This window comes from Sminthopsis crassicaudata, chromosome 3 (genome assembly GCF_048593235.1).
Source record: "Sminthopsis crassicaudata isolate SCR6 chromosome 3, ASM4859323v1, whole genome shotgun sequence".
In the NCBI taxonomy this organism is placed as follows: Eukaryota; Metazoa; Chordata; class Mammalia; order Dasyuromorphia; family Dasyuridae; genus Sminthopsis; species Sminthopsis crassicaudata.
The window spans coordinates 316,551,949-316,565,714 of NC_133619.1; the positions used below are offsets into that span (position 1 = coordinate 316,551,949).

The window sequence follows — 13,766 nt, forward strand, 5'->3', positions numbered from 1 at the left end:
GGTGGGCGCGGCTTAGTTTTAAAGATCCAGGCGAGAGAACTGGAGTTTGGACAGAAGGGGCGGGGGAGTCCGAGGGTCCCCTTCCTCTTCGCTCGCTCCGCCCCCGCCCCCTCCCCCGCCCTACGCCCAGTCCCCCTCCCGCCCGGGGAGGGGGTGGTGCGTTCCGAGTTCCCAGGAGTTCGAGGCGGGCGGGGTGGAGGGGGAGGGGAGTGGCCGTGGCGGCGGCAGCGGCGGCGGGCGGGCGGCTCCAGCCTCAGCTTCAGCCTCAGCCTCAGCCTCAGCCTCAGCAGCGGCGTCGGCGACGACGGAGTCGAGGCAGCAGCGAGCGCTCGGCTCAGTGTCACTCGGCGGCAACGGCGGCGGCCCGATCAGAGCGAGTTGGAGGCGCGCGCGGCGGAGCTGCCCCTGCCGCTGCCGCGGCCGCCGCTGCCCGGAGCCCGAGGCGCCGGGGCCAGTAGAGGCGGGCAGGGGGGGCGGGAGGGCCGGGCGCCGGGGGGAGGGTTGGGGGGATGGCGCGGACCTCGGGGCCGGCACTGCCGTATCCCGGAGGCGGCAAAGCACAACTTTCCTCCGCTTCTCCCCCCGGAGCCCAGCTTCTCCGTCTGCCGCCGCCGCTGCTGCTATTGCTGCTCTTCCCGCTGTTCTTCTTTTCCCGGTTCTGCGGTAGGTGAAACTGGAGCCCTGGGCTGGGGGAGGCGGGCGGAGCCACCCGTCCTCCCCGAGGTCCCCGCTGGGGAGTGTGGGGCCCCAAAGCGTGAGGCGGTTGGGGGTCGGCCGTTGGAGGCGCGGTGGGGGTGATGGACTTTGGAAACTTTTGCCCCGGTGCGCGGCGAAGACTTGCTCCGGCGGCTCCTTGGGGCGCGCGCGCGCGCTCCCCGCCAGAGTGTGGGAAGTGTGCAAGTGTGCAAGGGGGCGCGCGTTCGGGTGTCTTGTTATATGCGTGTGCATGTGTGTATGCATCCGGATGGCAGGGGGCTCCTAGCTCCAGGGCCGGGGAAGGTGGGCTCCTGAGGAAAGGTGTGTCTCCTCCAGTCTATCCCTCCTTACCGCGCTCCGCCCGGCTCCCTTTGCGGGAGTTGTATTTGTTTTTATTTCTCTTAAGTGCTTAGTGTTTTGCTATGTTGTGTGTGAAGGATTCTATCCCCGTGTTCTCGGGACCGTTACTTCTTCCCCTGCCTGGGTCTTGGGGAGGGAGATCGGGAGCAAGAGTGACATGAAGCCTCTTTTCTTTTTTTCGCCTTCTGAACCATCTTTTCTCTATTTCTTCCTGCGGACCTTTAAGATTCCATTGCAAAAACCCTTTGAAACTAATAGGGACCCAGGAGGCTGGATAGATAACGTAGTTTGGCTCCCTTTTCTTCCTGGAGCCGGGCAGCATCCGATTAGTCACTCCTGCAGCATCCCCTTCCACTCACCTCTTCCTTCCTCCCACCACTGTTCTACCTCGGAGCAAGCTACTTCTTTCTTTATCTGGATCCTGGTGGCTGGCCAGTCTTCTTTGCGGCCCCCCCCCCCCCCCCCGTCCCCTTTTCATTTTCTCCGCCTCCCCTCCCCCCCAACCCACTGTCTGCTTTCCTTCCAACAAGTCCTGTGAGTTACGCTGCTTCAGCTTTTTTTTTTTTTAATATTTGCACCAGCAGCCTAACTAACCTTTCACTCCTCAGCATCTTAGTCTTTCCTCTCTTCCCAAACCATGTTGTTTTCTTATAAATTAGTCTCAAGTTATACGAATTAGTTCTAGATTACAGTTTCTACTCCACATGTGAGTGATGGCGCTGGAAGCTTGTAGTTTGTTGTAACCCTCCCTCCCCTCCGGAATGTGAGCCTACCTTTGTTGGTTCTTGTTTCAAAACAAAACAACCCCCCCCCCCAAACAACTACAATTGCCTTTTGTGCCTGGAAGTGGAAAAGGATTGTCTCCCCTGCCCTCCAATGAACGATATTTTGGGATTATTAAATCTTCACCCAGATCTTTTTTTCTAGAGGCTTGCGGAGGTTCTTAGTGGGGAGGAATAGTAATGGAAACTTAGATTTATTCTTTCCTAGCCCTTCCCTCCAAAAAGAATTCTGCTGAGTGAATGCAGGCTGCTGGGTGGTTGGCTGCTTAAGGAAACTGTCGAGAGTTTTGCTTGGTAATGGTGATTTGATGAATAGTGTGATTTGAAGGAAAGAGAAAATCTTGCGAGACAGCTGTGCCCCTATGATTGTGAGAGGGACAAAGTGATCTTGCAGAGATTGAGTGCCCCTTATAGGCAGTGAAGTCCCACTACCGATTATCACTGTGTCCCTGGCAGTATTATGAATTAAGGTGTTTTTCACTTTAGATGTGTGAACATGATAGGATCGTGGTTTGCCTTTTATTTTTTACTAAATACTTTCCCCCCTGTATTTTATCAAATGATTAATACTTGGAAGACAAATATCAATAGTGGTGTCCCCCTGTATTAGTTTAATTGTGTTCCCCTAGTCCTCATGACTATAGTGAATAACAAATGCCCGCATTATCCAAATTTGTAACATCTTTATAATGGTGTGTAAAAAGGTCTGAAGGAAAATAATAAAATTTATCTCAGGAAAAAAGATCTGGCTAGGCAGTAACCCCATTCTAGTCTTTGGCACCAGCTGATAAAAAGATAAGGACTTGCATAACCTTTTCACAGCATTTGTGTTAGTGAAGTGTTGATTGCATCTTGAAGGAACACATTGGTTTACACATAGAAAAAAAATTAAAAACTTTTTTCTTTAAATGTGCAAATGTTTGTTTTGTTTTGATTTGAGGAACTTGCTAGTTTGTTTTCCTGCACTAAAAAATCTTTTCTTTATGCTTATTTAATATAAGAATATAAATGTTTTCTTTAAGGCTTTTTAATTTTGAAGTTATTGGATTCAATTTTCATGTACAAAATATTTCAGAGGTCTTAATGCATTTTGAACTTTTTTTTTTTTAAATAAGGTTTTATAACTCAAATACACTAAGACTTTTGGGACACCCTTTTTACAGACTCCACTTTTTTCTGAATGGCAATTTAATATTGGGTCACTTATATTTGTCAGTATTTTTGAGTTTTTCTATTTCCTCAACTTTCAGAATTTAGTCTTTTGAGAAAGGCCTGACATGAATTCTAGCTAAATGTAGAAACATGAAATTTTTAAAAAGTTGTTGACAATACACCTCCCTTCCCCCAACATGTGCTTATTGGTCAATGCCTGAATTAAGACATCTTAAAGATGATTCTGATTAAAATCATCAGGTTGTTTTGTTTTAACACTTGCAATATATTTTGTCAGTATTGTTATTTAAAAATATAGACACATTTGGCATTGTCTTATCTGGGGTAACAACAAACCTGTTCCTATATATATATATATATATATATATATATATATATATATATATATATATATATATATTATATATATATTTTTTTTTTTTCTGTTACATCCACAAATTTGTGAATTAGTTGACAAAGCAAATCCCAGAAAACTCTTAATTTGGTATAACATTTGCACATAGTGGGAACTCGTTTTTTAAAAATGTAACTTGGAAGCCTTTTGTTATCTCAAATGAATTTTTTTTTCCATGGGGGAAATTGCATTTTTAACTGAACATTTTGTGGACAATCTTTAGAGTCTTGCAAAAATGATTGAAACTTTCTAACTAGTTGATCTTAAGGGTCTTGTTTTATAATACATAAGTTCCAATTACAGATCTTTTATCCATATCACATTCATTAATTTAGTATTAATGCTGGCTTTTTAAACTTTTTCCTTTCAATTGAGGCAATAAATTTAGGTAATTTAGATATAAGGGAAGGGTGTTGGTGAGAATCTGTTGAGTCAACAAGTTGTTGAATTTTTTAAGTGATAAAATCTTCCAATCTTTCAAGTTATTTATGATATTGTATCTCGGCAAGACTAGTCTATTTATTGATTAGTATTTCCTAGCCTTGCAAATGGAAAATCAGAAATAAAATAGACAGTTGAAACAAACTGGAAAAACTAAGCATCAAAGAGTAGCAAAAATATAACTTACTTGACTAATTTATTATCATATTTTTATATCTAATAATAGAAGTTGGGACAAAGATGAAGACTAGAGTTTTGTTCTTAACCTTTATAATAAGCATTTCTTGTTTTGTTTAAAGAATTTTAGTCCTTGAATAAGGACTTTAAAATACACAAAACCCCATAACACATTTTCTCTTTTTTGATTTTTGTTTGGTTATGTTAGTATTTATAATGCATTTCAAACATTACACTTATAATATTTTAATATTGATGCAGGTGGTTTGCAACTTAAAATGAAAAGGGATCTTTTACTTTTTGTAGATATTTAATGATGCTTTTTTTCTTTTTAACTATATAGTAAATCTTAAATCACATGTTTTCATATGAACCATTATTGATTTCAGTGATAGATGTAGAGCAAGGCTTCTTCCTAACTTGCAGTCTGTGAACTTTTTTCCTTTTTAAAAATATTTCTCTAACTTTCATTATATTTAATTTTCTTTGTAGTCCTATGTATTTTATTTTACACATTTAAAAATATTCTGCAAAGGGCTCGATAGATTCACTAAGAGCTGTCATAGTTGTTATTTCTGTCAGAAACTATAATCCATTTTTACACAATTTATTATTTAACTGTTAGATATATTGCATGTCAGCTTGGATGCCTGATAGTTACAATCCTTATGTATTGTTTTTTAAATTATGAAATAATCATAGATGTCATTTTACAAATTTTGCTGGTATGAAAATCATCATTCTTGATATTTTTCATAACATAAAACATTAAAGTACTTAATGTATACTAAGCTTGTAGGGATAACATTTTCTTCCACAAATTTTTGAATATTAGCTCTGTGAGACTATCTATTAGAGAGGCAAACAGGCAATCAATACTTTTGAAAACTGTTAGGTGAAATATTAAGTAGACTTTTAGATAGAATAATTATTTAATGAAGTTTCAATTTTTTCTTCTGAAGAAGGCATATAGTTTGGACAGTTAAATTTTTCATAAAGGGAAGGGAGTTTTTTCTTTAATAATTCTTTTTTTCTTGTACTTTATCAGATAATGTATTTAGTTTTAATGTCTGGAGAACAAAGTACTTGAAGGTTTATTTATGTAAGTATAAGGGTGTAAAACCTTCCCCAATCCATACTTAATTCTACTGCTTTACATTTGCTAATTATTTCCTATTTTTCCTGCATATAACTTGTTTTGTGTATATTTGTTTGCATGTTTTTCTCCAGTAGATTGTAAGCTGCTTGAGAGCAGGGAAGTCTTTTGCTCTTTTTTTGCAACCTTAGTGCTTAATTCAGTGCACATAATAGGTGCTTAATAAGTGTTAAGTGATTGGTATGAATGGGAAGACTTTTTAAGTTTAATTTTTAAAAATTTAATTTTTGTATTAGAAGAATGAATAATAGAAAAAGAACCTGTTTTTTTTTCCCTAAATGCAAGAAGTAAAATTCAGCTTGATGCTTTCCAAGTGATGCTCTAATAATGCACCAATATAGTGAGCATTAGTATCTGACATAATTAAAAATATTCTTCTATAAAAAGAGGGATAACTCAGCAAGTATTTACTAAATAGACCTAATAAGTAGAGAACACTTTCCTATTTGGATGACATTAAAAAGTTTAGATAAAAAAGAAACTGGTCATTGCCCACCTAGAAGTTAAGGATTCTTGGTAGTGTTTTTCAAGGAATCAGAAATCTTAAAAGATAGGAGGTTTTTAACTTATGACTTTTCATCTAGCTACAGATTATGTGTACATCTCTATTAGGTGGTCTTTTAAGATTCTTAAATTACCAAATTCAGATTTAGAATCACATAAATTGACACATTTTTATTGTCTTATTAACATCTGCCACTGTTAGAAAATAAAATGGGCTGTGGGAATACTTTGCACAATACAAATCCATACCTCTCAAGAATTCTGTTAGGCTAAAATAAATGTAACACTTTAGCTTTACTGAACAAGTTTATCCTTTGATGAATGAAAAAGTCTTTATAAGTCTTCTCAAAATCAGGTTTTGAGACATTATCTGTCTTTAACAACATTTAATCACAAAACAATCAACTTTGTTATATTGATTTCCTCCTTTTTGGGGGGATACTTCTTAGAGGGTAGTGAGGAGACTTTATTTCATGTTCTGCATGTGATAACTTCCTGGATGACTGTGGGCAAGTCACTTTATCCCTTGCATCTAATTTGCCTTGATTATAAAATGAGAGAGTTGAATTCTGAGGTTCCCTTCCAAACTCTTAAACAGATGATCCTATACTTTTTTCTTATATTGAGAGGGGGAGGAGGATTAAGTACAAGCTGGATGAGCTAAACCCTTAATTTACCCTTTAACCAAACACTACTTGTTTTCCAAACTAGAAATAGAGTTTAGGAAGACTAAATCATACCCCACTTAAAATTTAAAACATTCATATCTGTATCCTCTCAATGAGGACTATAGTTGGGGAATATCATTTTTGATTTTGATTAATAAAGAAAAAGTAAATCTTATAATTGTAATTAAATTGAAGGTTTGGAATTCATTTTAGAATCTCTTCAATGATAAAAATAAAGTTGATGAACAATAATTATTGTTTGTTACAGATATTTCTGGCCAGAGTTTCCTGAAAGCTACTAACCACAGTATTTTTTCCATATATTTTTAAAGTATTGAAGAAAAATATAATTTTTCATTATTAAAGTGTAAATTGTGGAGCAAAATTAAATTATTATTACTCTTAAATGTGATTATTTGGATTTACTCTCTGTGACAACCTTTCCAGTTGAAAGACTGGGACAAGGATTGTAAATAATTTGTTTTCTTAGTGGTTTGTTTTTTTTCCTTTACTTTTGACCTCATAAAAACTATTTACAAAGCCTTCAATGAATTTCTTATTCTTTTTCTGATGAAAACTTAACTGTGATTTTTGATGATTATATTATTTGTTCATGTAGTATAGTAAATATTGCTGTGACAAATAAGTCTGAGATTCGCATATGATCTACATGAAAAACATTTGTATAGTAACGACCACAATGTAAGTTGTTTGCCCTTGTGCTATAATAATTTTTGGGAAATTGGAAAATTGTGTCCCTAATAATTTTTATTCAGTAATCTGACAATCCTAGTTTCATTTAAATCTGAAGTACCATGATACCAATGAAGCTTTTTCCTGATTCCTTCAGCTGCCAGATCCACTTTTCCCCAGCCCTCCCAAAACAAGCAAAAAGCACCTTGCATTTATTTTGTGCATCCTTATAAATGTATATATAATCTCCAATTGACTCTATGCTCATTGATGAGATACTAGTTGTTTTGCCTTTGTCTCCCCTTTGCCTGTTGAAGGTGTTTACTCACTGCTTATTGAGGGGTGTTAGCAATTCTTCTTGTAGTGTATTCATTTCCTATGTAAACAAACTGTGAAGACATGAATACTGGACTGCTTCAATTAGCACAGTTGCCTCCTGAGTAACTATTAAGAATTCTTGTTTCTGAGGCAAGCAAACAAATTAATTTCTTATTAATTGTCCAGGAATCAAAAGTCTGCCTTTGATACCTGGACAACTAATATGCAACTAATTTGTTTTAATACTTTAAAGAATGATAACAAATCTACACATATTAATGTGAAGATGGGTGAGAGTAAAACAGATGAAACTTTCAAAACTTTGTTTATAAAACAGCATTTCAGTTAGAACTTCTTAGCCTTTGTCAATGCTATTATGCTGTTTGTTTTGCTTCATTATTAAGCCAATGGGGAGTTTTACCCAGTAGAGGGCAGCATTTAAGAAGAAAGATGCACCAACAGCCTATTAAAGCTTCTATCTCATGGCTAATTAAAGATCTGGTAATGAGAATAGTTCTTGAAAAAGTTGATAAAATTTCATTTTTTCCCCCATTAGTTATTTGACGAAACCAGAAAAAATAGGTCCTTACCTTGTGAATGAAGTAATTCTTTTTATTTCTGTCTCAGCTTGGTGAAATAATTTTGAAACAGTTCATATTCCACACTCAGTTTTGATTCATATCATTTGAAATGCCTTCCTTCTAAATACACCTATTTAAATTATAGTTTATCCTTTCCATGAAGTTTTCCTAGAACATTGCAGCACTTCTCATTCCTCTATTTAATTAACTCCAGAGGCTACCTATTATCTCTAGGATCTAATATTAAAATCGACAGTTTTTTAAAGCTAAATTAACTTGGATCTTTCCTACTTTTATAGTATTCTTACACCTCATTCCTCTCCAAGGACTCTGATCCAGTGACACCATTTTTCTGTTCCTTACACAAAACAGTCTCCTGACAGGACATTTTCACCCTCTCTACCGTCCTCTCCATCCCATTCCCCTGTCTTCTCTTGACTTCCTTCAAATTTCCTAAAGTCCCACCTTCTGTAAGATTTTCTAGGTACCCCTTAACTTTTGTGTTTTATCTCTGATAGACCTCAAGTTTGTCCTGTGAGGATCTTGTTTATACAAAGCTGTTTGCTTTGTCTCCTTTTTAGGCTATGAACTCCTTGAGGGCAAGGATTACTTTTTGCCTTTCTTAACTTAACACATGTAGTACCTGACATGTAATAATAGGCAATAAGTGCTTGTTTATTTCAATAGTGATATTTCTCTCCTTTCACTTGATTTCATTTAATGTTAAACTACTTTTTTTGGTACATATATCATCTACATTAACTTGAAGACAAGGACCACACCATTCTTAGCCAAATAATTATTTTTCCTCCCTTAAAATTTCTTATGTCATCGTCCATGGATCACACACAAAAAAATGGCTGTATTGTAACAGAAATAAAATGTTAATTTACCAAAAGATAAGTAGTCAAATAATATGAACAGGCAATTTTGAAAGGAAGAAAATATAAGCTATCAACAGCCACATGAAAAAAATGTTTCAGATCACTAAATTCAAATTGAAGTAGTGCAGGTTTTACTTGCTCCTACCCATCAGTTTAAAGATGACAAGGAAAATGATGGTTGTTGGAGGGGCTACAGAGAAGCAGATAAAATAATATATTACGTTGGAGTTATGAATTACTCTAAATACTCTGGAAAGCAATTTGAAATCATATCTCCAAAGTTACCAAACACTATGCCTTTAGATCCAGTGACACTACTATGTAGCTCTATCAAAGATATAAAAGGAAAATTACCCATATATACAGTATTTAGGAATAGCTAGCTATATTATGATGTAGGAAAGATAACATATTATTGTATTATAAGAAATTTTAAAAATGGCTATTTTCAGATAAATCTGGGAAGTTCTATATGAACTGATGTGTAGAACAGAAAGCAGAACCAGGAAAAAATTATACAACAGAATTGTAAAGGGGGGAAAAAAGATTTGAACACCGAAATAGGATTAATGACTAAACCTGCTATTCACTTCTAGAGAGGGGTCATGTAATCAAGATGTAGAATGGATATACATTTTTGTTTTTTATAGTTATGGTGATGTATTTATTCATTTATTTTTTATATTAAATATTTTGTTTTCCCCAGTAACATGTAAAACAATTCTTTGCATTTGTTTTTAAAACTTTGAGTTCCAGATTGTCTTCCTTTTTCCCCATCCTCACCTCCCAAAAGAATGTAAACTTAAGTAAAATATTTCCACAAAAGTCATGATGTAAAAGAAAACATAGACCCCCCAAAAATCCTTCAAAAATAAAGTAAAAGAGAAAAAGTATGTTTCAGTCTTTATTAAGACAGTTCTTTTTATCTGGGTATGGATAGCACTTTTCATCTTAAGTCCTTCAGAATGATTTTATATCATTGTGCTGCTGAGAATAGCAAAGTCATTCACAGGTATCATCCCACAACATTGCTATTACTTATATACAGTACAGTTCACTTTGTTTGCATTCCTGGAGGACTTTCCAAGTTTTTCTGAGAGCATCCTGCTCCTTACTTTTTATAGAAACACCACAGTCCACAATTTATTCAACCATTCCCCAATTGATGGGCATCTTCTCAATTTTTCACATGCAATCCTTTTTCTCCCTTTTTTCTTTTACAGTATATTGAAATTTTCATTTTATAAATTCAAGATGAAAACAATTTAAAAATTGGGCTCCAATAAATATGGGTGCCACTTTTGAAATGGCTCTGCACATGGTTGACTACTTTGAATCAGTGGTCAAAATCAACAGTAAATTCTAAGAAAGACTACAGCTGAGAAGTCAATGTTATAACACCTTTGGTATGATTTCTTGGAATATGCTATTAATATCCCTAAATTTAAAAATAGGATAATATATGTACTCTGTCACCTTTTCATAGAAAAATTTTTTTAAAAGAGGTATGAAGAAGTGAGTAGCCCACCTCATCCAGAAAATACTTGATTTCCCAGAAAACACAGAGATACAGTGGCCAAGGACATTAGCAGTTTAAGATATTTAGAATGTAAACTCATTTACAAAATATTATGAAGAATGGTGAAAAATTGAGTAGCATTATCTTTTAAATTAGCATGGAGAGAGAGAGATTGAGTCTGCAGAAAGCTTCAGATGATAACTCATTTAAACCACATCATCCCAAAAGTAATTGTAGTTTAAACTTCAAGGTAAAAAAAAAAAAAGACAGAAAAAAATGAATATGATTTGTCAGTATTTCTTTTTTTAATGGCTTTTCTCTTTATTTTGGAAGTAATAACAAATCCCAACAAAGGTGTGGAAAAAAGCCGAGGATCTTGTAAGAAAACACCATTCATCTCCAAAATTTACAAAAGGCCTTTTTATAGCAATATAACATTTCCTTGTCCCAGATCAGTTTTGTCTGTTGAATAAGCAAGGGAATCAAACCTGCATACCAATCACTGAGGACTGGAGGAGAGTGATAGAATCCCCAGTCCTGTTGTTGGGGTTATGTCTCAGGCAGACTTTCACCCAATAGACCTGTCCACTTTCCTTCTGGGGCTTAGCTCTCAGACGTATGTACCATGAAGATGGGAGTCCTTTAAGGCAAATCATTGTTAGTGATGGAGGTAGGAACCGAGATGAGAGTCAGGAGGTGGGTTTATGGTGCCAAATGTGGTATTAAGGGGCTATGCAATGAGGAAAGCTACCAGGAGTCTAGGAGTTAAAGCAGAGATGGGCTCCGCAGAGACCCCCAGTGCCCTCCAGAATGTTCTTTCTTTTATCCCATACTAATCCTTTCTGTCCTGTCTGTTGGCTTGGCAAAGCAAGTGCTTGGGTCTCCTACGGTTCTCTTAGGCAGAAGCTGAAGTTCATGGTTGTGGAGTGAGAAAAGCAGTTCTGGAAGCCTTTGAACATGTGCCACTGCCAGCTTTGCTTTCCTCCAGAACCCTGCTAGGATTTTTCCTTCAAAAATTATAGGAAGCTTCTTGGTTCTGGTCTTGGTCAGGTTGGGCTCCTCTGATGGCCTCCTTGGGGTGGCCTGTTTGCCAGCTGAATTGCGGGTCGTGTAGCTGTACACAGATATGTAGCCCTTGCTGGTCAGTGGGCAGAAGCGCTTGGTGTGGGCATTGTCTTGCATGGCTCTGCACTGTGGGCACACATATTTTCTCAGAATGGGGCACACCACCCGGCCTTCCTCATCCTTCAGCTTATGGGACAAGTAGATGTTTCGAGACTCCCCGTTGTGCTTGCAAAAGGTGCAGAGGGAGGCCCTGGGGGGCAGGAGGTCCTGCCTCAGAGTGGGTCCAGGATCTGTGCCTGGTTCTGTCCCTGCCAACTGGCGCTCCAGTTTTTCCTTCTTGAGAGCCCCCACCACACTGGCTAGTCCCAGATAATCCCTCTACAGATTGAAGACCTCCATCTTAATTGTTTGCAGGCCACAAGCGGCAGTAGGTAAAGATGATAGGATGAGGAGCAGGCATAAGTTGCAGTCTTAAGTATCCTTAAGCAGGCAATTAGAACAGAAGCTAAAGAAGCCTTTCCCCTAGCTCCCTCCCCCGACTCACTTGGAGACTTGAAGTGTACAGGTTCCCTCTGATCCAGAGAGTCTTGGGGGAGGGGTCTCTTCCATTTCACTCCATAGTCAAATACATTATCTGTCAGTATTTCTGTAACAAATTCTTCATGTCAGTAATGCCTGAGCAATTGTCCCATTGTCCTCAATGTGCTTAAGAAAAACGGCAGGTAGGTGGCGCAGTGGATAGTGTACTAGCCCTGAATTTAGGAGGACCTGAGTTAAAATATGGCCTCCTAGTGTGTGATCTTGGGCAAGTCACTTGAGAGAGAGGGAGGGAGGGAGGGAGGGAGGGAGAGAGAGAGGGGGGGGGGAAGGGGGAGAGGGGGAGGGGGAGAGAGGGGAGAGAGAGATTCTATGTTAGGGTCCTCCTTCCCTAACTGTTTTATATGTATTAACTTTTTATTCAGTGTATATTTTTATATGAACCTATGGCCTCCCCAATTACATTGTAAGAAATGTTTTTGTTTGTTTTTGGGCTTGTATCTTCAGCGCCTAACAGTGTCTGGCACATAGCAATCACTAGTATAAGTACTTTTAAATGATTTATTTTTTTCATATACATGAGGATATTAATAGAAATGTGAGAAGGCTTAGTCAGGCTTTCAGAGGATCATTTCTACTTTCAATTCAGTTTTACAGGTTTTTAATTGTGAAGCAGGTAAGTAAATGTTTGCTGGTAATAGTTTGTTAAATTTTTGTTTCTGAGGTTTTCAACTTTATCAAAAGTAGCTTGTTAATTTTAATGTTAAAACTACAAGGAAATGATCTGAAGTTGAGACTCTTCATATATTGGATTATCAAATAAAAATACATTTCTGCTTTTCTGAGCTATATTTTGAAACAGATGCTCATGGTAGTCAGGTGAGAAAATGCCAAATATCAATAAAAGATAAATCTATGATCTACTTTTGTGATTCTGATTTAGAATTGCTTTGATTATATGTATTCCATGTACCATCTGTTGCAAGAAATATAAGTGAAGCTCTATCATCGTAGGGGGCAGATTGAGAACTGGTCTATAGAGATGGAACATAGCTATGATAGTTTTATCATTCTCTAAGGGTAGAAAAGGTGGCATGTAATGGGGAGCAATCAGGGAAGCACTCAGCAGCCTTTATCCCCACTGTGCTGGCATCTGCTTGCTTTAATAGGTACATTAATCACTGTAAATCCCAGCATTTCTATGAGTTAATCTTTCAACAGGAAAAAGACTCCAAACTAGAGAAACTTATGCTATTGCTAACAGTTGCATCAAGACCTGTCTCAGAGATTTCCAGAGGTACTTTCCCATATCTATACCTAACCAACTACAGGTTTGCAGAATTGAATAGGCATGTTAATTTTAGGCTTTCAGATGGCATGTTCAATTTAATTAGCTTGGTAATGATTTTTAATTATGTTAATATGCAGGTTTCCCTTATAAATAGAATACTTGTAGACATTTGGGGCTTTTAAATTTCAAACTCTACTGGAGTCCTAATAAAGTGTTAGATTCTTCATCTTCCTTTTCTCTTATGAAAGTTATGTCCATAGTAAGCAAGAAGTTTGTATACTGTCAAACATTTAAAAATAGTGTAAATTTGGATGAGGACAATAAACATTGGTCATCTATGGTATTTTCTAGTAGAAATGTTAACAAGCAAACAGTGATAACTAATTATTGACTAATGAGCATTTTTTTCCCAATCTTTTAAAAATAGCTGAAGTAATTCAGAAGTAGAGATATTTTGGGGGTCGACAGATGAGGATCTCACAGAATGAGAGGTCATGGAAGTTTTGATGATTATTGATATGCTTATG

General features: G+C 37.5%; 1 protein-coding gene and 1 pseudogene across 9 annotated transcripts in view; one reads left to right on the plus strand and one right to left on the minus strand.

Annotated features, from left to right (window-relative positions):
• Window positions 1-494: 494 nt before the first annotated feature.
• The window catches only part of NECTIN3 (nectin cell adhesion molecule 3), a 182,990-nt gene continuing 169,718 nt past the window's right edge, over window positions 495-13,766 (plus strand). For all 9 annotated transcript variants that reach the window (XM_074301139.1, XM_074301146.1, XM_074301143.1 and 6 more), the window contains exon 1: window positions 495-663. In XM_074301139.1, the coding sequence (XP_074157240.1) occupies window positions 510-663 (154 nt within the window). In that variant the 5' untranslated portion in view covers window positions 495-509. The remainder of the gene's footprint in view (window positions 664-13,766) is intronic.
• Window positions 11,260-11,810, minus strand: LOC141561486 (nanos homolog 3-like; annotated as a pseudogene).